We start from the raw sequence: 24373 nt of genomic DNA, 5'->3' as shown, positions 1-24373 counted from the left end.
AAAAAAAAATACCACATTTCACACACACAGTCAACCCCCAAAAAGTAACACATTTATACTCGATTTAAGAAAAAAAAAACACAGTCGATTTGAATGGTCACATGACCGTGCCGCAAACACTGCGCAAAATTCTTTGTACAACAAAATCACAAGTCTTTTTACTCTCAACACTATAAACTTTTGTACACTTTTGAATTCAACCTCAAAAGAAACAAACAAACAAAAAAGTCTACAAATCTCCCGTAGTGTATTTTTTTGTTTGTTTTCTGCAGTGGCATCCAAAAACATACATACAAAGTGTATTTAATAATATATAGCTTAATATCGCTTCCTCTAGTTCATGCTAGCACCGAAAACGATACATTGATAGACAGATTACCGTATAAAAGAACCATGCAAAAAAACAAAAAACAAAAAGATTAATAACAGACATAACACTAAAAATGTTCAGCATCTCCAATTGTACATTCACATTAAAAAAAAAAAAAAAAGGATAAAAATCAACATGATTGTCAGAAGCCACAAAATAAGGAGACAGGCAAATAAAAACTGAAAAAAAAAAACCGGAATCTACAACTCTTACACTGTATTGGCAAAAATCACAAAAATGTTTGCCCCGAGGGCCAATTACGATGCATATCAAAACCGTGTGAAATAAATGCTTTGGTAACTCATAAATACTTGTACGCACGTCGTTCTGCCCTAAAAACTACTTTAGACTTGTACCTAAACGGTCCGCTATTGTTCCTGAGTAAATACCACGAGTATATGCATGTTAAAAAAATATTTAGCAAGATTCATACACAAAATAAATAGAACGTCTATTCCTTTAAATTAAAATGATCTTAAAATCTAAAAGAAAAAAAAAACAAAACACAAGACTTTGATTAAGTGCAAACTAGATTAAATATACTCTCTGCTTTCATTACTGAAACGAAAAACTCTGATCCTGAGTGATGAGAGTGGAAGGCCGGTTAAAAGGTTTTCTTTTTTTACTTTAGATAGAATAAGGGAGGGGAGGAGGAAGGGGTTGGGGCTATCTTTGCATTGCTGCATGGGGCGACTCTACATTCACTTCCTGTTGTAGGTCATTAACAGGAAGTGACATAAGGTTTCTACAGTGATGGATCACAACAGGAAGTCACATAAGATCCCTACAGTGATGGGTTACTAACAGGAAGTGACATGAAGTCTGTAATGGAGACTTGAGAAGAATTTTAAAATTTCAATACTCCATGCAAATTTTCATTGACTTGAAACTGAACCAACTGTTAATTAGCCAGCTACCAGCAAATCAGCCAGCAGCTACCACTGGGATAGACTGGTTCGGCTTAAAGTCAGCGAAAATGTAGAAGTTGGATTTAAAGTGGTTTTCGAAATGCATACAACCTGACAGATCTTCTGGCCCTTCCACAACTCTGACCAAAAGTGAAAAAAAGAAAAAGTTTGACCCGGATTTCCACTTAATTAAGCCACGTGGATGAGCTAAAATATTCTAACATGCAAATCTAAACAGAGGCTGTGCTGGCAACTGAAATCCACTAGCTGCCAAACAATTAGTCAACAGGTGCATTAATTCATCTTCTTGCAGCTAATAGCTTTGATTTGCTACCACGGCTTCCGCTTCCCAATGGCATTTTGCATGCTGGGAAAATACTTTCCTCATTCCAGGATAAATAACCCTTCAAAATACTTTAGTCATAATTATAGGTAACAGGGGCTCTCAGCCCAGCTATTGTTGGGGTATCTGACCCATCCACACCAGTCATGTGGTCTATGTTCTGATTTACTAAATCAATGTCGACCAAACAAAAGAATTAGGAAAAAAAGAAGAGGAAAGCTCATAAAAAAACTAAAGCATAATGTTAGCTGATCATACAATGAAAGATAATAGTAAACACAGGTTTATTTCAGGGAAAACTGCATGTCAAAATGACCAGCAGAACTAAAGGCACAGGCTGGGAAAATGCCACAGACGCCCGTTAGATTGGAACGTCCCCCAACATGGCTGACCAGCTCGATAGCGATCCCACGTGCGGGGCGGCCATTGTTGGGTGGATTTTTATTGGTGTTCCAGCAGCGAAATGCTGCCCATCCAGCCTCCCGGCTCTCCAGAGAATGTGCTCTTTAGCCAAGCTGGATGTCTGCATGATGTTTGTACCGAAATGGTTCCCTGATCATTTCAGGTGACAATACTTTTACAGTGTATTCAAAGCTTAAAGGATACCCGAGGTGACATGTGACATGATGAGATAGTCATGGGTATGTACAGTGCCTAGCACACAAATAACTATGATGTGTTCCTTTTTTTCTCTCTCTGCCTGAAAGAGTTAAATATCAGGTATGTAAGTGGCTGACTCAGTCAGGAAGTGACTACAGTTTGACCCTCACTGATAAGAAATTACAACTATAAAGCACTTTCCTAGCAAAAAAATCGCTTCTGAGAGAAGGAACGAGATAAAGAAGGGTCAACAGTCCATACATTTTAGCTCTGGCATACTTCAATGAATGTGTCATTGAGTAAAAACAATAAAACAGTTAAAACTTAAAAAGAAGATTTAAACATAAAATAAAACTGTGAAATATCTAAAAAAGTCATTTTTAGGAGCAGGAAGATAGATACAATTGTTTATTTCATTAGTTTATTGTCGCCTTGGGTGTCCTTTAAGGGGGCCCTGTAGTGACAAAGTAGAATGCAGTAAATGATTTAGGATATTCACTTTTACAGTAATCTTCCTGGTTTCAGTATCAGAAACACTTCTATCTATAGATGTACAGTAAGAGGTATGTAACCCCACCTCCTAGTGATGCATAGCCTAGGCTGTTTAGCTATGTGGGATTCTCCTCCCAGAGCATTCTGGGAGACCAGGCGAATCATTTATTGCCTTCTACTATATGTCACTCCGGTACCTCTTGAACTATTACTAATCACATTTACACAATATTGAAGCATCCTGACATGCAGTTTTCACTTTCAGGTGTTTGCATTTTTTTCTCATCCTACGCTCAGCATGGTGTGCCCAGTTTTGACACAGGTTCTCTTTAAAGGGACACTGTAGGGGGGGGTCGGGGGGAAAATGAGTTGAACTTACCCGGGGCTTCTAATGGTCCCCCGCAGACATCCTGTGCCTGCGCAGCCACTCCCCAAATGCTCTAGTCCTGCCTCCGGTTCACTTCTGGAATTTCTGACTTTAAAGTCTAAAAACCACTGCGCCTGCGTTGCCGTATCCTCGCTTCCCCTGATGTCATCAGGAGCGCACGGCGCAAGCACAGACCATACCACAGTGCGCTCCTGGTGACATCAGCGGGAGTGAGGACACGGCAACGCAGGCGCAGTGGTTTTCAGACTTTAAAGTCTGAAATTCCAGAAGTGAACTGGAGGCGGGGCCGGAGCATCAGTGAGTGGCTGCGCCAACACAGGATGTCTGCGGGGGACCATTAGAAGCCCCACGTAACTTCAACTCATTTTCCCCTGACCCCCCCCCCCCTCCTACATTGTCCCTTTAAGGCTTCGGACACGCAAGCCACAGATGGGTGCGGTCGGCGCAGTTACTGGCACACCGAAGCCACACTGGGGCCATTTGTACAGGTCACCAGCCCATTTCACCACTACAGGCAGTCAAACATGTGCTAATGTTTCCAATCTGCTGACCAATTTTATAGCTTGAAAATGGGCCAATCAAAACGCACTTCCTGTCAATTTAGGGCAAACACTTGGCGAATCAGGGCATGTGGTTTCTGTTACTGACGGCCCTTATAAAGTGGAGGCCTTTCAGAATGTATAGAAATCCTGAAGTGGAAGCAGTATGGAGGCAGCTATTGCATTTCCCTTTTAAGAACGCCGTTTTCCCCGACTGTCACACTTGCCCCTTCGGTCTCAGCAGTCTCCCACCTGAAACAAGTGTGCCCTCTGCGGGGTCCGAATACAATATTTAAACAATCCTTCTTTTTAGCAGATCCAAAAGTATTAAAAGGTGAATGAGTTATAGTAAGATTACACTCAAAATTTAAATTTTGCCCGAATGCATTAAACGAAAAAAAGACCGCTCTCAAATTATCAGATTGACTCCTAATTAAGTAATTAATGTGCAAATAAATGAGAGATAGTTCTCTGCTGCCCTCCTGGATACAGCAGGAATGGCTGTTTTACATTGGGGCGTTTCTTCTGCGCTTTGCTGATCGCTGGCGATCAGCAAAGCGCTGTTACAATGTATCCCTATGGATACATTCACACTGCAGCGGTTGTGATTTCGATTAATTGCAAACACGCTGCATGCAACGTTTTGGGGGAGATTACTGTGTGTTTCTTGTTCTATTGAACGGGAATCACAAGCGCAAATCACGCTGAATTGCAAGATTTTGCCCGCAAATCGTGATCACGGAGGCGCTCTCGGGCAAAGCGCCGAGTGTGGACTTGCCCAAACTTTTCTACCTTGCTTACATGGTTTATTACACTCCCAAAACAATCTGATAATGCTGGCTGGCAATGGCAAACTTATCAATTAGCAACTAAATGAGGTAAAAAGTTTGTGGTTTAACACTTCTAGTATCTTCAAAAATAGTTATATGGTTTTAAGCAGTTCATTTAATGCGGTGTTTAATGCTTTAGACCATCGATGAAATTAAGAGTATAATACCAAATTAAATAAAACAATCCATCTAGCCACTGAAATCAATTACGCAATCCCATTTTCCATTGCCTCTAATTTGCACTGAAAGATTGCTAAGGAAGGTTTATTTGCTGCTGCTGTTAAAGGATACCTGAAGTGACATGTGACATGATGAGATAGACATGTGTATGTACAGTGCCTAGCACACAAATAACTATGCTGTGTTCCTTTTTTTCTTTCTCTGCATGAAAGCTTTAAATATCAGGTATGTAAGTGGCTGACTCAGTCCTGACTCAGACAGGAAGTGACTACAGTGTGACCCTCACTGATAAGAAATTCCATCTATAAAACACTTTCCTAGCAGAAAATGGCTTCTGAGGGCAAGAAAGAGGTAAAAAGGGGAATTTCTTATTAGTGAGGGTCACACTGTAGTCACTTCCTGTCTGAGTCAGGACTGAGTCAGCCACTTACATACCTGATATTTAACTATTTTAGGCAGAGAAAGAAAAAAAGGAACACAGTATAGTTATTAGTGTGCTTGGCACTGTACATACACATGTCTTTCTCATCATGTCACATGTCACTTCGGGTATCCTTTAAGGCGTTGAAGAGACATACATAGCAACCTCCATATTCTTTTCACATTAGGACATCTTAAAAACAAAACAAAACACAGCCGACACTGGAACCCCACTCTCATCTGCTGCTCCTCCCCTTCTCCCGTGGGAGAGCTGAGGTCACAGTAAGATGCTAACGTGTTACATCAACACTTACAAGGACCACCCTTATGTTCGAAACTTAGCCCAACCATCATGAGAGGAAATTAAAACTTCAGCCATTTTAGTGAAAAAAACGGAATTACAGAGACTTAGGTAAGACAGAAACCTACCTCTTTGGCACAAAACGTAATGCTTTTCGAAAGACCAATAGAGACTGGAACTTAAAACCCATCTAAAGCCCCTCCCACCCCCCAAAAACACTTGACAGCAGTCCTAGTGCCGACAACACTGCCCTGCACTGCTCTCTAGCCGGCAATAGACCCGCTGTATTATTTTTCTTTTAACTTGGGGTTCACATACACTTTCAAGTAACCCCACGAGAATGGAAGAGAGGCGGATCTAGGCCGCCTTATGACAGAAACACTGATCAGGGTTCTCCTCTAGTAAAATACAATAAAAATGCAGCAGAAGGTGCATATACAAAAACGTTACAAATCGATATTATTAAAGCTGCCATTCGACGGCCAAGATAATCCAGAGTAACTTGCGAGGGTTAATAATGCCAGCCTCCCCTTCCCTGCCGGAGGAGGGTACTTATTGCCAGACGTGGCAGCGGGCGTGGCTCTCTCTACTGCGGTCTCCCGCTAGAGCCGACTTCGGAGCAGGCCTCGGCCTCCATGCTGGGGCTTTTGGTGGGACACAGCTCCTGCAGGGCCCGCTCCAGCTCCTCCGGCTTCACCGTGATGCCAGACGAGGACTTGGACAGCGTCATCTGCAGCGCGCACCACAAGGCTGTCCGCCCCTTCCGCGTGGAGATCGCCAGCTCCTTCATGGCGGCTGCCAAAGCCAGGACATCTGTGGAAACAGCACAAAAGAACGTGATTCAATGCTAGGCATAGCTGATTTTATATTGAAATTCCACTTAGCTAGAGAATATGATCATTGCTATGTATCTATATAGCCTGGACATCTTCGGCAGCACTTTATAGAGTACATAGTCATGTCACTGACTGTCCTCAGAGGAGCTCACACTCTAATCCTACCATAGACATAGTCTAATGTCCTACCATATTATTATTATGTATTTATATAGCACTGACATCTTCTGCAGCACATTACAGAATACATAGTCATGTCACTGACTGTCCCCAGAGGAGCTCACAATCTAATCCTACCATAGTCAGTCTAATGTCCTACCATATTATTATTATGTATTTATATAGCACTGACATCTCCTGCAGCACTATACAGAGTACATAGTCATGTCACTGACTGTCCTCAGAGGAGCTCACAGTCTGTAGCCGCAGGCTCCCTTGTGGCAGGAGACATAGTTACGTCACAGGTTTGAACGCTTCCTCAGTCTCGTTCTTTAGTAACTTTGTGGCTGCAACAAGCTTAGTGAGCGCACAAAGGCTGAACGCAAAGCTATAGCGCTATGTGCTGATATACATTTCACTGCCCAGCAGTTCCGTTTTCCCTTGTTTCCGATATCTTCATGCTGCAGGAAGCTGCACTGTCTTTAAATAGCGGCAGCTACTCTATAAATAGCTTTGCTGATGGGAAAGTGGATATTACACGTTACACAACAGTAATGGCTGCAGTGAGTTTAACCAACAACAACAAGGCCAACAGATCAATGAATTTCCCCAGCCGCTGCAGAGCCATTTATTATACTGCGCCCTCATGTAACTGGATCACTGCGAGCACCACTTTGCATCTAATTACAGTTTTGGGGGCCCCAATAGGTTTCTATTCCTAGCAAATCTACTTCAATTCTGAAAATGTGGGGGCTTGAAACTTTTTTTTTCTATTTCACAAAAAGCGCTGCACTGCCTGAGATCAAACGCAACGTGAAATGGACTTGCATGCGGACTGCAGTAACTAAAACAACCAACCCAAATCCCTCTTCTCCGCTCTGGGCTCCGAGTCCGGCTGGCTTCACTGAGCTTTCTGTCCGGGGGAAGTTTAAACAGTAGAGGGCGCTCTACTGTTTAAACTTTCTGCCTGGGACAGGAAGTTCAGTGAAGCCAGCCTGACAAGGAGCCCAGCGCAGAGAAGAAGACAGTGGTGACAGCGGGGATACGCGCCGACCAGATCAGGTAATGTATTGCCGCTAGCGGCGGTCCTCGGCCATTCGAACGCCGCTATCGACACACTCCCTACCCGCCGACGATCGAGCAAAATCTTCCGCATGGCTGGATTGTCGGGAATCGACGGGAACGATTGATTTCAGATGGAAATCGATCGTTCTGTCAGCGTTTGCGCAACGATTTCACAGAAGATTTGATCACAGTGATCGAATCTGCTGTATATCGGTGGGAAAATCGTTAGGTGTATGGGCCCCTTTAAGGTGGCCACACACTAGACAATTTTTTAAAATATCTGTTCAATTCAAGAATAGGGGTTGATTCGCTAAGCTACACCGCTCAAGCAGCGCAGCTTAGTGTGGCAGCACAAGTAAAATTTTCAAAGTAGGCCCGCTACTGCTGTAGCATGCACTACTAACTTACTCACGCTACCCCCAAAATGAACAGCTGCTTCAATTGTCCCACTCTGGATCCTGTCAGGTCAAGTGACTTTGTAGGACGAGATCCCCGCAACAAAGTGAATCAACCCCCAAGTCAGCTAGCTAATTGTACAAGCGGTTAGTCGGTATTTCTCCTGTCTGGCTCTCGGGGAAATTGCTGATGTTGCTGAAACCCAAGAGTAGCTGAAGATGTGTCTGACACTTCCTCTGCCTGGCGGATCAACTGTTAAAATATCACCATGGCAACAGGGGCGTGAGCCCTCTGCTGCGCATGCGCACTGTCCCAGTTTGAAACATAGTGTATGACTCTCACGGAAATATAAATTAAAATATGTGGCGTTTATGACTCTCCGAGCCAAAAAGATAACTGAACCCTGCGTTATTTGATAAAAAAAATCTGATAGGATGTGTTGGAAAAATCAGGTTGATTGCTTTGAATATTGAATGGTGTATGGTAGGTTCAAAATCTTATAAATAAAAAAAAAAAATTAATTTTTTAAATTTCTTTTCCATTCAAGAATAACAATTTTTCTGACTGATTGTAACATTTGAAAATCAATCAATTTTTCCACAATTATGAAAATTATTGAAAACTCTGAAAAAAATTGTTTGGGTCAATAAATGAAGAATTTGACAATATACGCTTAGGCCCCATTCACACTTACGGTTCGAGTCCGCAAGTGTCCGGGGTTCCGGGGGCCGCAAAGAGACCGTACGGGTCTCTGCGGTGGCCACAAGGTGGCACAAGTTGCGGTTCCGGAATGTATCAGTTACGGCTACACTAAAGTAGCCGGAACTAGATACATTGCAGTGCCAGAAAGGCACTGCAAGCATGGGGGATACCGGCGTGTAGTCCGGGCCCCCCAAGTGGCATAGGACCGGTGCTGGAAGCATCCGGTCCTATTACCAGTGTGATGGGAAACATCCGTTTCTCATTGCACAGCATGGCCGCATGCAAAGGGTCAGGATCCGGCCCGGGTCCGCAGCCGCACCGGGACGGACTGAAAAATAGCGCATGTTGGAAAAAAAGCCGGACCGTCCCGGAGCTACGTTCCCGGATCGGATCCGGACGGCGCACGAGTGTGAATGGATACATTGATTAACAATGTATCCATTCACCATCCGCTGTGTACGGAGCGTTCCGGGTCCGGGGAAGCCGGACCTGGAACGCTAATGTGAACCGGGCCTTACGCCATTCAATTTTCATAAAGCTTGATCTGAAAAATCCTCTACTCCCGTAAAAAAAAAAACTAATTCAAATCAGATTTCTTGAACAATAAAGAAAAGAAAAATTTCTGGACAACTGATAATTTTTATCGAATTGGTGTAAAATTGGATATTTTATTGTAGTCTGTGTGGCCACCTACCGTATATACTCGCATATAAGCCGACCCGCATATAAGCCAACCCCCCAACTTTTCCCTGAAAAAACAGGGAAAAATGATTGACCCCCATATAAGCCGGGGGTAGGAAATGCTGGATTGGTGCAGCCCCCCAGTGTGTCCCAGTATAGCTAGTATAGTGCCCAGTATAGGTAGGTAGTGTCCAGTATAGCTAGTAAAGTGCCCAGTATTGCCAGTATAGTGCCCAGTATAGCCAGTATAGCGCCCAGTATGGGTAGGTAGTGCCTCAGTTTAGCTAGTATAGTGCCCAGTTTAGCTAGTATAGTGCCCCAGTATGGCTAGTAAAGTGCCCAGTTTAGTTAGTATAGTGCCAAGTTTAGCCAGTATAGTGCCCAGTTTAGTTAGTATAGTGCCAAGTTTAGCCAGTATAGTGCCCAGTTTAGCTAGTATAGTGCCCAGTTTAGCCAGTATAGTGCCCAGTTTAGCCAGTATAGTGCCCAGTTTAGCTAGTATAGTGCCCAGTTTAGCTAGTATAGTGCCCAGTTTAGCTAGTAAAGTGCCCAGTTTAGCCAGTATAGTGCCCAGTTTAGCTAGTATAGTGCCCAGTTTAGCCAGTATAGTGCCCAGTTTAGCCAGTATAGTGCCCAGTTTAGCCAGTATAGTGCCCAGTTTAGCTAGTATAGTGCCCAGTTTAGCTAGTATAGTGCCCAGTTTAGCCAGTATAGTGCCCAGTTTAGCCAGTATAGTGCCCAGTTTAGTGCCCAGCATAGGTAGGTAGTGCTCCGCCCCCCCGCCCCCCGCTGCTGCTATTACCTGTTTAGGAAGCGGCCGCTTCCTAATCCGCGTTCCTCTTCTTAAGTTTCTTCTCAGAGTATCACAGCAGCGCGCCCGGCGCTGCTGCTGTGACGATGTAGATTGCAGGAAAGAGCGCGGCTCCCTATAGCGGCGATCTGTATCGCCGTTGCCAAGGGAACCGCTCTTTCCTGCCCCCTGCATCGTCACAGCAGCAGCGCCGGGCGCGCTGCTGTGATACTCTGAGAAGACACTTAAGAAGAGGAACGCGGATTAGGAAGCGGCCGCTGCCTAAACAGGTATTAGCAGCAGCGGCGGCCGGGGGGGAGCGGGGAGGGGGGAGCGGGGCGCGGACCACCCACCACCCACCCACCCACCACTAGACCACCAGGGAAGACTCGCATACAAGCCGACCCCCCAACTTTTGACCCCCATTTTGGGGGTCAAAAATTCGGCTTGTATGCGAGTATATACGGTATACATTGGTCAGATTTTTCAAAATGTTACAATCACACAGTGTGTGGCAAACTTACCCTGCATGTGTATTTTAATTTTTTCCCCAATTATGAAAAAAAAAATGGTTGAAAACTCCAATTCATCAGAAAAATCCACCACTTCCGAATTTATCGAAAAAAACAAACAAACAAAAAACAGGAAATTCAATCAGTTTTCTCAAATTAATTTAAAAAAAATGCAGATTTCTCTGTACAACTGATCTTTTTCATAGAATAGCCATAAAATTGGATCATTTATCCCAAAAGGCCACCTTATCACTGATCTGACAAATTGATCATGTAAATGACAGTTGTATTAGTTAATCTTTAACCACTTCACCCCAAAGGGGTTTTTACCCTAACGGACAAGAGCGATTTTTTTACCTTTCAGTGCTCATCCCTTTCATTTGCCAATAGCTTAATCACTACTAATCACAATGAAATGATCTATATCTTGTTTTTTTCACCACCAATTGGGCTTTTTGGGGTTGATATTTGTTTTAAGTAATTACTTTATTTTCTATACATTTTAAAGGGAAAAACAATGAAAAAATACACAATTTCTCCAATTTCATCCCCTATAATTTTAATATAAACACTACTACTGTGCATAAAACCCACACATTTTATCTGCCCATTTGTCCTGGTTATCACAAGATTTTAATTATGTCCCTAGTACAAAGCATGGTGACAATATATTATTTGGAAATAAAGGTGTATTTTTTCTTGGGTGTTTTTTTTCTCTCACTATTTTCACGTGCACGGGAATACACGTGCACACGCGGGAGCGCACACGCGCACGCACACAGCGGCAGCAGTACTGTCTGACTTATAAAAACATCCTGGAGCCATTAAGAGGCTCTAGCAGGACATTTTTCAGCTTGTCATTAAGTGGTTAAAGTGTACCCAAGATGGTACGCTGTGCCTTAGTTATACTGGGGCTTCCTCCTGCCCCATGAGGTCTGTGGCCTCCCTCGCCGTCCACTAGATATCCTTGTCGGTAATCCGGTCAGTCGTGGGCATCTGCACATGCACGGCTAGGCCATGCGGGCCCCGGCCGTGCTCCTGTGCCTGGGAGCGTTCTGCACCTGAGCAATACAACTGCCCATGCATTCCTAGGCACAGGAGCGTGACGGGGTGTGCGTGCGGCCAGGTGGCGCATGCACAGAAGAGCACGGCCAAAGGGATCACCAGCAGGGATATCTAGTAAACGGAGGGTCTGGAGAGGACAGTGAGGGAGGCCACAGACCCCCATGGGGCTGGAGGAAGCCCCAGGTAAAGTATAAATAAATGCTTTGGGGCGATCTCAGGTTCCCTTTAACAATTAGGTGTCAGGTGATCAGCAGGCTGGAGCCAGTGAGCTCGTGCAGGTATATCTGAGGTCCGGCAGGTTTCTGAAGATCACGAAGCCAAGTAAAGGTGTCATGAAACTGAAAAAGACTCTGTAACAATTTTCAGCTTGATTTCTTGTATCCTATAAGTTCTTATACCTACATAGCAAAGAAATGAACAGCGCTACTTGAAAACAGATAAGTGCCTACCTGCAAGAGAGTGCAAGCCCCACTTGTGGGATAAAATACACACCTAGCATACACATGACCTGTCTACCACTGGAGGATGTTGGTTTCCTGTAACAGCTTGCATGCAACCTATTAAGTACTTGTCCCTCCCACTGCAGAGAAGTCATCCCCCTATGGGAGGGGACCTAACACTAACTAAATCCTAACCTATGCATATGCATAGCCCGGTTGCGCTACCAAATAAAATCGAAAATTGAAAATTGCACAAAAGGTGGATCAGCGCATCACCAGGCCGCCTCCGAATGGCCTACAATCAGAGGTGCGCTGAGCCCCCCCAGAAACTGCAAACGCACCTTGAACCCAAACAGAAGCTCTGCATATACACCAAAAGCAAGGCTGCTAAGTGGGAGCAGCTGACCAAAAATGAATTAAATTAGTACATAGCAAAGAAATGAACAGCGCTACTTAAAAACAGATAAGTGCCTTCCTGCAAGAGAGTGCAAGCCCCACTTGTGGGATAAAATACACACCTAGCATACACATGACCTGTCTACCACTGGAGGATGTTGGTTTCCTGTAACAGCTTGCATACAACTTGTTAAGTACTTATACCTGTTCTAATGTGCTCTGGCTCACTGCAGCCTTTTCCAGTTGCACTATCTCTGTAATATATCTTATCTTCTCTTTGTCAAGCTTTGTCGAGCCAGAGAGGAATGTGCTGCTTCTGCTGTGATAGGGAGAAGTTATGCACGCCCCCTGCAGGCTCTGTGTGCTTTGTTTACTACTCACAGACAGAGCTCTCTGAGGGGGAAGGGAGCTGCCTGTCTCATGCTGAGAACTGTGAGAATTATCTGTGAAGCACAGATAATTTTCTATTTAATAAAAACTTGTAGTATACTCTAAGGGCTGGTGCACACCGAGCGGATTTTTCAGCGTTTCTGCAGCCGCTTGCGGCTGCGGATACGCTTGGTCAATGTATCTCAATGAGGTGGTTCACACCAGAGCGGGAGGCGTTTTGCAGAAACGCATACTCCCGGGGTGAGGCATTTTTTGGATTGCGGATGCGTTTCTGCCTCAATGTTAAGTATAGGAAAAACGCAAACCGCTCTGAAAAACGCCTGTTCAGAGCGGTTTGCCAGGCGGTTTTGTTACAGAAGCTGTTCAGTAACAGCTTTACTGTAACAATATATGAAATCTACTACACCAAAACCGCTACACAAAACCGCAAAACGCTAGCTGAAACGCTACAGAAAAAAAAGAAAAAGCGTTTCAAAATCTGCTAGCATTTTGCGGATCTGCTAGCTGGTTTTGGTGTGCACCAGGCCTAACATGAGATATATACAAACATCACTTCCTGGTTAGCGACCATGTTTTTTTTGTTTGTAAACACTGCCTAAAACTGGCGATTAAAAGCCAGGATCGCGGTGGGGAGTGGCAGAAACAGCACAGAGGGGCCCAGGAGAACATAATGAATAGAATGGTATGCTTTTTATTGTAAGAATTTTAGAGTACAGATTCTCTTGAAGGGTTAAATTGACAAATGAGTTTCATTACACTTTATTTAACCACTTAAGGACCAACATATAAAATGGCCTTAAGGACCAGAGCGTTTTTTCTGGTTTTGACATGCTTTGTTTGAGTTTAGATATTTCAGTAAATTTTTGGTCTATCCAAACAAATGTGATATTGTTTTTTTCAGAACAAATAGGGCTTTTTATCTATACCACTTAATTATATTGACAATGGAATTTTATATGTTTTTTAAGAGAATTTATGCTAAAAAAAAAAGTAAAAAAATGTATATTGTCTGAAATTTTCAACCAAAAATATGTATATATCTTGAATTAAAACATAAATTATTTTCAAAATGTATTCTGCCATATGTTTCTAATATAGATGTACAAAAAAAATGAAAACTATTAGTGTAATTTTGCTTTTCAGTGTACAAAATCTACTTGTTTTCAGCGTTGTACATCACTTCTCTGAAGCACTAAGTCACTGAAATAGTAACATTCCCACCAAAATGACCCCATTCTGTAAACTAGACCTCCTGAGGTATCCATCGATGGGGGCATTGGTGATTTTGACTGCACAGATTATTGGTGGAAATTGATGGAATGTATAACGACAAAAAGAAAAAATCATTTTTTTATTCAGACATGTCAGTTTTTTCTGTTTTTTGACAGACATGCTTTGAAGTATTGTAGAAATTCACCCCACAAATGATTCAGTAATTCCTTCTGAATAAAACGATACCAAATATGTGTGGCTAGACTATTGCTTTAGTCCAATACAGTGCTTAGAAGAAGTTGTCAATTATTAAACTTTCAAAGACCATAAATCACACGCTTGCATTTTCCAGCACAGCCTGCTTTTGATGAAGTCTGAGGTAAAGAGTCTGTCAAATTCTGTAAAATAGACCCCCTGAGGTATTCATCGATGGGGGCATTGATGATTTTGACTGCACAGATTATTGGTGGAAATTGAATAAAATAAATGAATTTTTCTTTTTGTCCTTATACATTCCATCAATTTCCACCAATAATATGTGCTGTCAAAATCATCAATGCCCCCACGGATGGATACTTCAGGGGGTCTAGTTTACAAAATGGGGTCATTTTGGTGGGAATTTGACGGACTTTTTACCTCAGACTTAATTGAAAGCGGGCTGTGCTGGAAATTGCAAACGTGTGATTTATGGTCTTTGAAGGTTCAATAATTGACAACTTCTTCTCAGCACAGCTTTGGACTAAAGCAATAGTCTAGCCACGCATATGTGGTATCGTTTTATTCAGAAGGAATTACTGAATCATTTGTGGGGTGAATGCCTACAATACTTCAATTTGAATGGAATGTTTGGGAAGAAAAAATAAATGTAGCAATTTTTGGGGGGCGGGGGGATTCAGTTGCTCCTTCTGAATAAAATTATATCGCCTATGTGTGGCTACTGGCGCTTTGTGTACCATAAATTTGAAGGACAATCCAAGTTAAAAATTTAGGCAGGTGTGGTACACTTTGAAACAGTCTTTTAAACAAAGTCCTGGTTTTTCGGGACATTCGGGGCAATGGTATCGTGTATCCGTCCTTATTTTTTGTTTAGTGCAGACCCTACACTTTTTCTGGGGGTATTGCTTTTTCCCCGTCTGTGGTATAATTTCTGGAACATGATATCCAGAAAGTCTCTCGACTGAATCAAATCTTCTGCCAGGGTGAGTTGCAGCTTTGGAAATGAGAGATTCAGCTATTTCCTCCTGTAATTCTAAATTGCTGAGAGGGTTTTTTGACATTTTGTATAGTATAAAGCTGTTGTAAATTCCCAACTGCAGCAAGTATAAGCCTAATTTTTTATACCAATATCTGGTTTTGCGTGCGGCCAGGTACGGCTTCATTGCCGCGTCATTGCGGTCTACACCACCCATATATTGGCTGTACTCATGAACACATTTAGGTTTCTCTTGTGCTCCAGTCCTGGGTGTTATGCTTTCAGGAGTATGTAAGGTTAAAAAGCATATATACGTCCCTTTTTTCCCTGTACTTCAGAGCCAGCATCTCTTCACTGCGGAGACCCTCAGATTCATCAGGTTTGAGGCGCTTGTTGACAAGGCTCTGAGGGAAGCCTTTGCGGTTGGATCTGATGGTACCGCAAGCTGGCGTGTTCTCTCTCACTAAATGTTTGAATAGTGGGATGCTGGTGTAATAGTTGTCTAGGTACAGGTTGTATCCTTTGTTCAGGAGAGGGTGAATCAGATCCCAGACAACTTTACCATTTGTGCCCATATAAGGTGGGCACCCAGGTGGATCCAGCTGGCTGTCTTTTCCCTCGTACACTCGGAAAGCGCATGTAAAACCAGTGCTGCTTTCACAAAGCTTATACATTTTTATGCCATATCTGGCACGCTTGGAAGGGATGTATTGCTTTATCCTAAGTCGACCAGTGAAGTGTACCAGGGACTCGTCAATACTTATATTTTTTTCTGGCACGTATACCTCTGAAAAATTTTGCGATAGGTAGTCAATTAGGGGCCGAATTTTGTATAGGGGATCAATATTTGGATCTTCTCCGGTTTGGTACTGGGAATTGTCACTGAAATGGAGGAAGCGCAAGATGGTCAAATAACGTGTCCTCGACATTGTTTGCGAAAAAATCCCCATATGTTGAATTGGTCTTTTCGACCAATACCGTTTTAGGTCTGGTTTTTTGGTAATGCCCATGTTTATTGTGAGGCCTAAAAATGTTTTTATTTCCTCCACTGTAGTGGGCCACCAGTTCTTAGGCCTCGCATAGCTGGATTGTGGTTTCTCAGCAATGTGTTGCTGAGCGTATAAGTTTGTTTGCTCAGCAATAGAGCCGAGGAGCTCATCAGTGATTATGAGTTCCATAAATTTAATTGGGGAGAGGTTAGCCGTTTCCACTTTAATTCCAGCATGGCCTGTGAAAGGAGGAATTGAGGGTGCTTCTAGGTTGGCAGGCGACCACACGGGGTGAAGCAATTCCTCCGGTACATCAGTGCGGCGACGTTTAGTAGAAGCGCTCTGTTGCCTGCGGCGTCTCTGTCTGGGTGTTGCGACACTCTCTTCCTGCAGCTGACTAGTGCTTGGCTGCTCTGGCATGGCTGTCTCAGAACTCTCAGTCTCCTCCACGTCTGATTCACTTGGTAGGGTGTCACTGTCAGGGATTGGCTCAAACTCTGAGTCTGAATCTTCAGGCTCTGATTCTTCAGAGTCTAATTCCTCACTGGATTCCCCAGACTGGCAGATCAGATCTACAATCTGCTGAGCAGTAAAAGATCTCTTCGCCATCACGTATATAGTGCAGAACACAATATACAGGACACAATATAAAGGACGCAATATACCCTAACAAGCCTGTATATGCACAGACAATATCAGACCCCACACTGACACTATATACGTAAGCGTATAAACTCTGAACCTATATGCCACCCTTTACACTACTGATATACAGCCCTATATACCCTACACTGTACACTAAACCCGATTTACCCTACACGATATACCCGACACTATATACTAAACCCTTTATATCCTACGCTATATACTAAAGTCTATATATACACCCTACACTATATACTAACCCCTATATACTAAACCCTATACACCCTACACTATATACTAACCCCTATATACCCTACTCTATATACTAATCCCTATATACCCTACACTATAAACTAAGCCCTATATACCCTACTCTATATACTAAACTATATACTAAACCCTAAATACCCTACACTATACCCTAAACACTATATACCCTGCCTATTATACTAACCCCTATCTAACTGCAGTAAAGCACAGTAAATAAAATCACAATCCAGTAAATATATATATATATAACTAAAATCACAATCCAGTAAATATATATATATATATATAACTAAAATCACAATCCAGTAAATATATATATATATGGGTGGTTGGGAGGGGATCAAGGGATGAATGGGGGGGAGATCGGGATAAATAAATGTATCTAAACTGTTATTTTTGTTAAAATCGCACAGCCTGTCACGGCTGCAGGCTGTGCGTCTCTCCCTGTCACAAAAGATCCTCACAGTGACAGGGAGAGGGAGGCGGAGAGGGAGGCGGAACGGCAACTATGTTGCCTTTCGGAGGGTGATCGCTGTGATTGGCTCACAGCGATCACACGGCAGGGAGCCAATCAGTGACGGCTCCTGCCGATACCCGGAAGCCTTAGCTGTCATAAGACAGCTAAGAGCTCCGGATTCCATGCAGACTATCGCGGCGGGGAGCGGCGGCGCCAATGATAGAGATCTACGCCCTGCCAACTAGGAGCCCATCAAAACAGGGCGTAGATCTCTATCACCTTGGTCCTTAAGTGGTTAAAGTGAACTTCCAGACTAAACATCGACTCGGTAGCACTGAAAAGGCTTGGTGTTTCTTTAACAGTTTCACAGCATCAGAACTTTGTCTCTCTTATACAAGCCTCATTTTTAGCTGCACAGAAGAAAACTGCCCGGGCATTTCCCCCCTGATGCTGTGCAAAGCATGATGGGATTTCTAATGTTGTTCTCTTTCTGCTCTTTTGGTGCAATTTTTTTTTTTTTTTTACATTTTGAATTTGACATTTGAAGCCTAGCGTGTGCAGCTGGGAGGGGTGATCAGGACACAGGACAGTTGGAACTGTGTCTCCTGCTTCTTGTCACCTCCTTACAACCAAAAAGATGGCTGCCCCCATGACAAAGATGGCTGCCCCCATGAATCACAAACATTTGTCTGTTCTTTTAAAACAGGGTGGGTAAGAGATTATATTACCTATCTATTCTAATTAACATAACTAATGTAACTTAATGACAGTATTTTTGTTTAGGATGAAGTTCCCCCTTTAACATAATAGACTTGACTTTATGGCCTTTAGCCTGCTGGACTCCTTGTTCCTAGTATACGTCCATGAGCTCACTGGCTCCGGCCTACTGCTTGCACTGAAAATAAAAGTCAAAATAAGCATACACAAGTCATACTTACCTTCCATGTAGTCTACTCCTCAGTGTCTTTCTCCTGTCCCGCGTCCTATTTGATTTGTTCACTATGATCAAGGGAATTTTACGTCCTCCATTTTAAAAATAGCCATTACCCATAACAGCTTTCTGGTCAGCACACAGTTAAACTGTAACATCGCCCACTTGAGCCATAGGGAAACATGGACATTACCTGGTACATCAGTTTTCCTCTCAGCTATAACTGACAGCAACAACTGATATATTTCAGATCTGACAAAATATTGTCAGAACTAGATGGGATTATTGTCAGAAGAAAATGGTGAGCTTCTGAGAGGAACTGATGGCAAGGTAACTCTGTAATGTTCATTTGAAGTTACCTCATGTGTTTATTTTAAATATTTTTACTCAGTACAGGTTCTCTTTAACTGACACCTAACTGCTAAATAGTAACCAGTAGAACTGCCTTCCTTGTGTTTACTATTTACCTGTACACAGTGTTTTATTGCAGCTAACATCTGGAAATATGCCTGACGTTGGGGACTAGATCCCTGAAGCTAGCAATTATAGGGTATTCCTTTTACAACACTTTGTCTTTTCTACCTACATGTATCCACATTACAGAGATTCCCTCGCTTCCCCAGGCCATCCTACAGGGTACAACAGGAAGTCAAGAGGAAACCGTCTCCAAGAGGACACAAGACAGCCATAAAAGTAAGACACAGGTTTAACATGCCCCTTAGCCCAATACTTCCACTTTGGTTGGTATACTCAATGGAATAATACAGAGATGGATGGAAGGCGTACCTCTCTCATTATTGTAGCGAGGAACTCCTTGCTTCTGGCGATTGGCTGCGTTCACGATCTCATCTTTGCGCCGTGCGCGAGTCAGGTGGATGGCCTCCAGGTGGTGCTCTAGTGCCAGGCTGATATTGATATGCAGACTATCCCCGCAGATCCTCTCCATGATCTTCAGCAGAGAGACGGCCTGTTGTGGAGACACGAGTATCAAACATGAACAAGAATCCACATATGTCCAGCAGAGGCTCCACTGCAGGCCTGGAGTACCTCTAACAGGACATTTGTCTACTTTTATAGGAAACTTATAGGACAACGGTAAAGAGAGGTATATGGAGGCTGCCATATTTATTTCCTTTTAAGCAATACCAGTTGCATGGCTGTCCTGTTGATCCTTTGCCTCTAATATTTTTACCTAGACCTGGAACAAGCATGCAGCAGATCAGGTGTTTCCGACAGTATTGTCAGATCTGACAAGATTAGCTGCATGCTTGTTTCTGATGTGATTCAGACACTACTGAAGCCGAATAGATCAGCAGGGCTGCCAGGCAATCTGCATTGTTTAAAAGGAAGTAAATTTGGCAGCCTCCATAAAAGCGTCCCTGAGATCTTGCATCCGGGAGACTTGGGCACAGGTTACAGCAGATATATGGCTTATCTTGCTGCTGCACAACTCCCGGCGGCGATAAATACTAATCCCCCTCCAGGTCCACGTGGATGGTGGGGAATGATATAATTCATCTTCCAGCTATTGCTGGTGGCCGAATTATTATGTTTTAAAAGTAACTTCAGCTTCGTCTTCTGACAGCGCTGAAGTTACTCCCTGTGCGCCGCTATAGCTGCAATTCCGATTAGGGCCTATGGTGGCGCCGGCTGCACCCAAATCTCCTGTGCTGTTATTACAGCGCTCGCCATATTCTTCTCATTTCAGTTGTCCTTTAAAGAGGCCCTGTAATTACATATAGTAGAATGCAGTAAATTATTCAGAATACCCAATTTTATGGTAATTACCGTATTTTTCGGAATATAAGACGCTCCGGCATATAAGACGCACCTAGGTTTAGGGGGCAAAAATCAGAGAAAATAAAATAAACTAATCCTAGGTGCGTCTATGGTGCAGGGGCGTCTTATGGACCCTTTCTCCCTAAACTGTCACTATCTTAGCTAAACTGCCCATCTACACCACACTACACTTCACTAACACCTGCTGCCCCCACTACACTACACTTCACTAACTAACCCCTGCTGCTGTAACCACACACTACACTAACCAACCCCTTCTGCCACTACCAAATACACTACAGTGGCTAAACCCTGATTAAACATCTCACCTGATCCTGTCGCCACGACCCTCTCCTCCCCCATCTGGCTTTCTTCATCAGAGGGTGTCCGTCATTCAGGATGCAGGTCTTCAGGGTCCCAGCTGCTGCGCTCCTCTTCAGCTGCAATCTCCTTGTCTCTTCATCCCAGGACATCCTGTCATCCTTTTTGAAGGTCTTCAGAGCCCCAGCTCCCCGCTCTACTCTTCGCAGCAGTCATCATATAGACTGCAGCCTTGCTGTATACATGTGTTGCTGCCGCCATCCTTCCTAGTTACGGCGTCCTAACTAGTTACAGCGTCCTCCCCGACGTCCTCCCTAGTTACAGCGTCCTCCCCCGACATCCTCCCTAGTTACAGTATCTTCCTCTGACGTACTTCCTAGTTACAGTGCCCTCTGCTGGTTGATTAGCGGCGCACGTGTGCGCGTGATGTCAGAGGCACTGTAACTAGGCAGGACGTCGGTGGAGGACGCTGTAACTAGGAAGGACGTCGGGGAGGACGCTGTAACTAGGGAGGACGCTGTAACTAGGTAGGACATCGGAGGAGGACGCCGTAACTAGGAAGGATGGCGGCGGCAGCACATGTATACCGCAAGGCTGCAGTCTATACGAAGACCGCAGCGAAGAGGAGCGCGGGCAGCTGGGGCTCTGAAGACCTTCACAGTGACTGACAAGACGTCCTGGGATGAAGAGAGCCAGACGAGGGGGAGAGGATCGCGGCGACAGGATCCGGTAAGTATATTCCGGGGCCACATTTACTGCATCTTTGGAATATAAGACGCACCCACTTTTCCCCCTCATTTTTGGGGAAGAAAAAGTGCGTCTTATATTCCGAAAAATACGGTATCCTGTTTTCAACATCAGAAACACTTTCTATATATACAGTGGGATGCGAACGTTTGGGCGACATTGTTAATTGTCATGATTTTCCTGTATAAATCGTTGGTTGTTACGATAAAAGATGTCAGTTAAACATATCATATAGGAGACACACACAGTGATATTTGAGAAGTGAAATGAAGTTTATTGCATTTGCAGAAAGTGTGCAATAATTGTTTAAACAAAATTAGGCAGGTGCATAAATTTGGGCACTCTTGTCATTTTATTGGTTCCAAAACCTATAGAACTAATTATTGGAACTCAAATTGGCTTGGTAAGCTCAGTGACCCCTGACCTACATACACAGGTGAATCCAATTATGAGAAAAAGTATTTAAGGGGGTCAATTGTAAGTTTCTCTTTGAATTTTGTCTGAAGAGTAGAGTACTAACTTGGGGGTCTCAAAACAACTCTCAAATGACCTGAAGACAAAGACTGTTCACCATCATGGCTTAGGGGAAGGATACAGAAAGGTGTCTCAGAGATTTCAGCTGTCTACCACAGTTAGGAACATATTGAGGAAATGGAAGATCACAGGCTCAGTTCAAGTTAAGGCTCGAAGTGGCAGACCAAGAAAAATCTCGGATAAAAGGAAGCGACAAACAGTGAGAACAGTAAGAGTCAACCCACAGAACAGCACCAAAGACCTACAACATCATCTTGCTGCAGATGGAGTCACTGTGCATCGTTCAACCATGTGGCACATTTTACACAAGGAGATGTTGTATGCAAGAGTGATGCAGAGAAGGACTTTTCTTCGCCCACGGCACAAACAGAGCCGCTTGAGGTATGCTAAAGCACATTTGAACAAGCCAGCTTCATTTTGGAATAAGGTGCTGTGGACTGGTGAAACTAAAATTTAGTTATTTGGGCATAACAAGGGGCGTTATGTATGGAGGCAAAACAACACAGCATTCCAAGAAAAACGCCTGCTACCTACAGTAAAATATGATGGTGGTTCCATCATGCTGTGGGGCTGTGTGGCCAGTGCAGGGACTGGGAATCTTGGCAAAGTTGAGGGACGCATGGATTCCACTCAGTATCAGCAGATTCTGGAGACCAATGTCCAGGAATCAGTGACAAAGCGGAAGCTGCGCCGGGGCTGGATCTTTCAACAAGACAACGACCCTAAACTCTTCTCAAAATCCACTAAGGCATTCATGCAGAGGAACAAGTACAACGTTCTGGAATGGCCATCTCAGTCCCCAGACCTGAATATACCGTAATTGAAAATCTGTGGTGTGAGTTAAAGAGAGCTGTCCATGCTCGGAAGCCATCAAACCTGAATGAACTAGAGATGTTTTGTAAAGAGGAATGGTCCAAAATACCTTGAAGCAGAATCCAGACTCTCATTGGAACCTACAGGAAGCATTTAGAGGCTGTAATTTCTGCAAAAGGAGGATCTACTAAATATTGATTTCATTTTTTTTGTGGTGCCCAAATTTATGCAGCTGCTTAATTTTGTTTAAACAATTATTGTGCACTTTCTGTAAATCCAATAAACCTAATTTCACTTCTCAAATATCACTGTGTGTGTCTCCTATATGTTATATTTAATGGACATTTTTTATCGTAACAACCAACTATTTATACAGGAAAATCATGACAATTAACAAGGTTGCCCAAACTTTCGCACCCCACTGTATTGCTGTAAATTATGTAGCCCCACCATCCCACTGGTACTTAGCCTAGGCTGTTTAGCTATGCAGAGCATTCTGGGATTCCAGGTGTTAATTCTACTGGCTTCGGAATTCTCAGAAACAAACATTCTGCAGAGCTGCACCTGACAGGACTAAAGATGTTGCCGTCTGTGATAAATGTCAGCATGTAAATGTAGGTGAGGAAATATTTGACAATGGGCAAACACTGACTAAATAATCTATAAATGAATATTGTAAAGAAATAAGCAATTTTACTTGTTAAAGAGACTCTGTAACGAAAAAAGTTCCCCTGGGGAGTACTCACCTCGGTAGGGGGAAGCCTCAGGGTCCTATCGAGGCTTCCCCCGTCCTCCTGTGTCCCACGGCGGTCTTGCTGCAGCCCCTGGAACGCACAGCCGACAATTTGTCAGGCTGTGCAATATTTACCTTTTCTGGCTCCAGCAGGTGGCGCTGTTGTGGCTCTCCACTCGGGAATAGCCAATCTCTGTCAGGTCCACTTTACTGCGCAGGAGACTTGCGCCTGCACAGTAGAGTGGACCGACAGCTATCGGCTATTTCCGCCTATCTCCGAGCGGAGAGCCGATACTGATCCTGCGCTGGAGCTGGGAAGGTAAGTATTTACATCCCTGCCGTTTGGGGAGCTTTATCGCCGCCGCCGTGGGACCGAGGAGGACGGGGGAAGCCTCAATAGGACCCGGAGACTTCCCCCACCCGAGGTGAGTACTCCCCAGGGGAACTTTTTTTAGTTACAGATTTTCTTTAAGTTCTTTTCACTACAGTTCCCCTATAAGCTATGCCTGCTTGATGAAATTGCACTGCTGCTACACGACAGTCCACTACTTACAAATGACTTAAGTTACAGCATTTCACAAACAAACAAAGTTGTCTTTATGTAAAAAACACACAAAGGGGATTGCTCTCCATCCTCTCCCTCCCGCCATCCTTTTAACCACTTCAGCACCACAGGGTTTTTTGCTTAAAAACCAGAGCAATTTTCACATTTCAGCGCTCCTCCCATTCATTCACCAATAACTTTATTGCTACTCATCAGATGTAAATGATCTATATCTTGTTTTTTTTTTTGCCACAAATTATGCTTTGTGAGGGTGAGATTTGCTTTCAGTAATTATGCTATTATCTGTGCATTTTAAAGGGAAATATGAGAAAAAAAAAGAAAAAATACACTATTTCTCCATTTCCATGCACTATAGTTTTCAAATAAACAATGTTACCATAGG

General features: G+C 43.5%; 1 protein-coding gene across 1 annotated transcript in view; it reads right to left on the bottom strand.

The window, feature by feature from the left end:
• Positions 1–5602: 5602 nt before the first annotated feature.
• LOC137519548 (uncharacterized) overlaps positions 5603–24373 on the bottom strand; it is a 36751-nt gene continuing 17980 nt past the window's right edge. The window contains exons 6-7 of the mRNA XM_068238526.1: positions 19286–19466; positions 5603–6184 (exon numbers count right to left, since the gene is read on the bottom strand). Coding sequence (XP_068094627.1) covers positions 5958–6184; positions 19286–19466 — 408 coding nt within the window. The 3' untranslated portion in view covers positions 5603–5957. The remainder of the gene's footprint in view (positions 6185–19285; positions 19467–24373) is intronic.

Source organism: Hyperolius riggenbachi, chromosome 5 (genome assembly GCF_040937935.1).
Source record: "Hyperolius riggenbachi isolate aHypRig1 chromosome 5, aHypRig1.pri, whole genome shotgun sequence".
NCBI classification, from domain to species: domain Eukaryota; kingdom Metazoa; phylum Chordata; class Amphibia; order Anura; family Hyperoliidae; genus Hyperolius; species Hyperolius riggenbachi.
The sequence above is the reverse complement of the archived record's forward strand: the minus strand, read 5'-3'. Positions and strand labels throughout refer to the sequence as shown.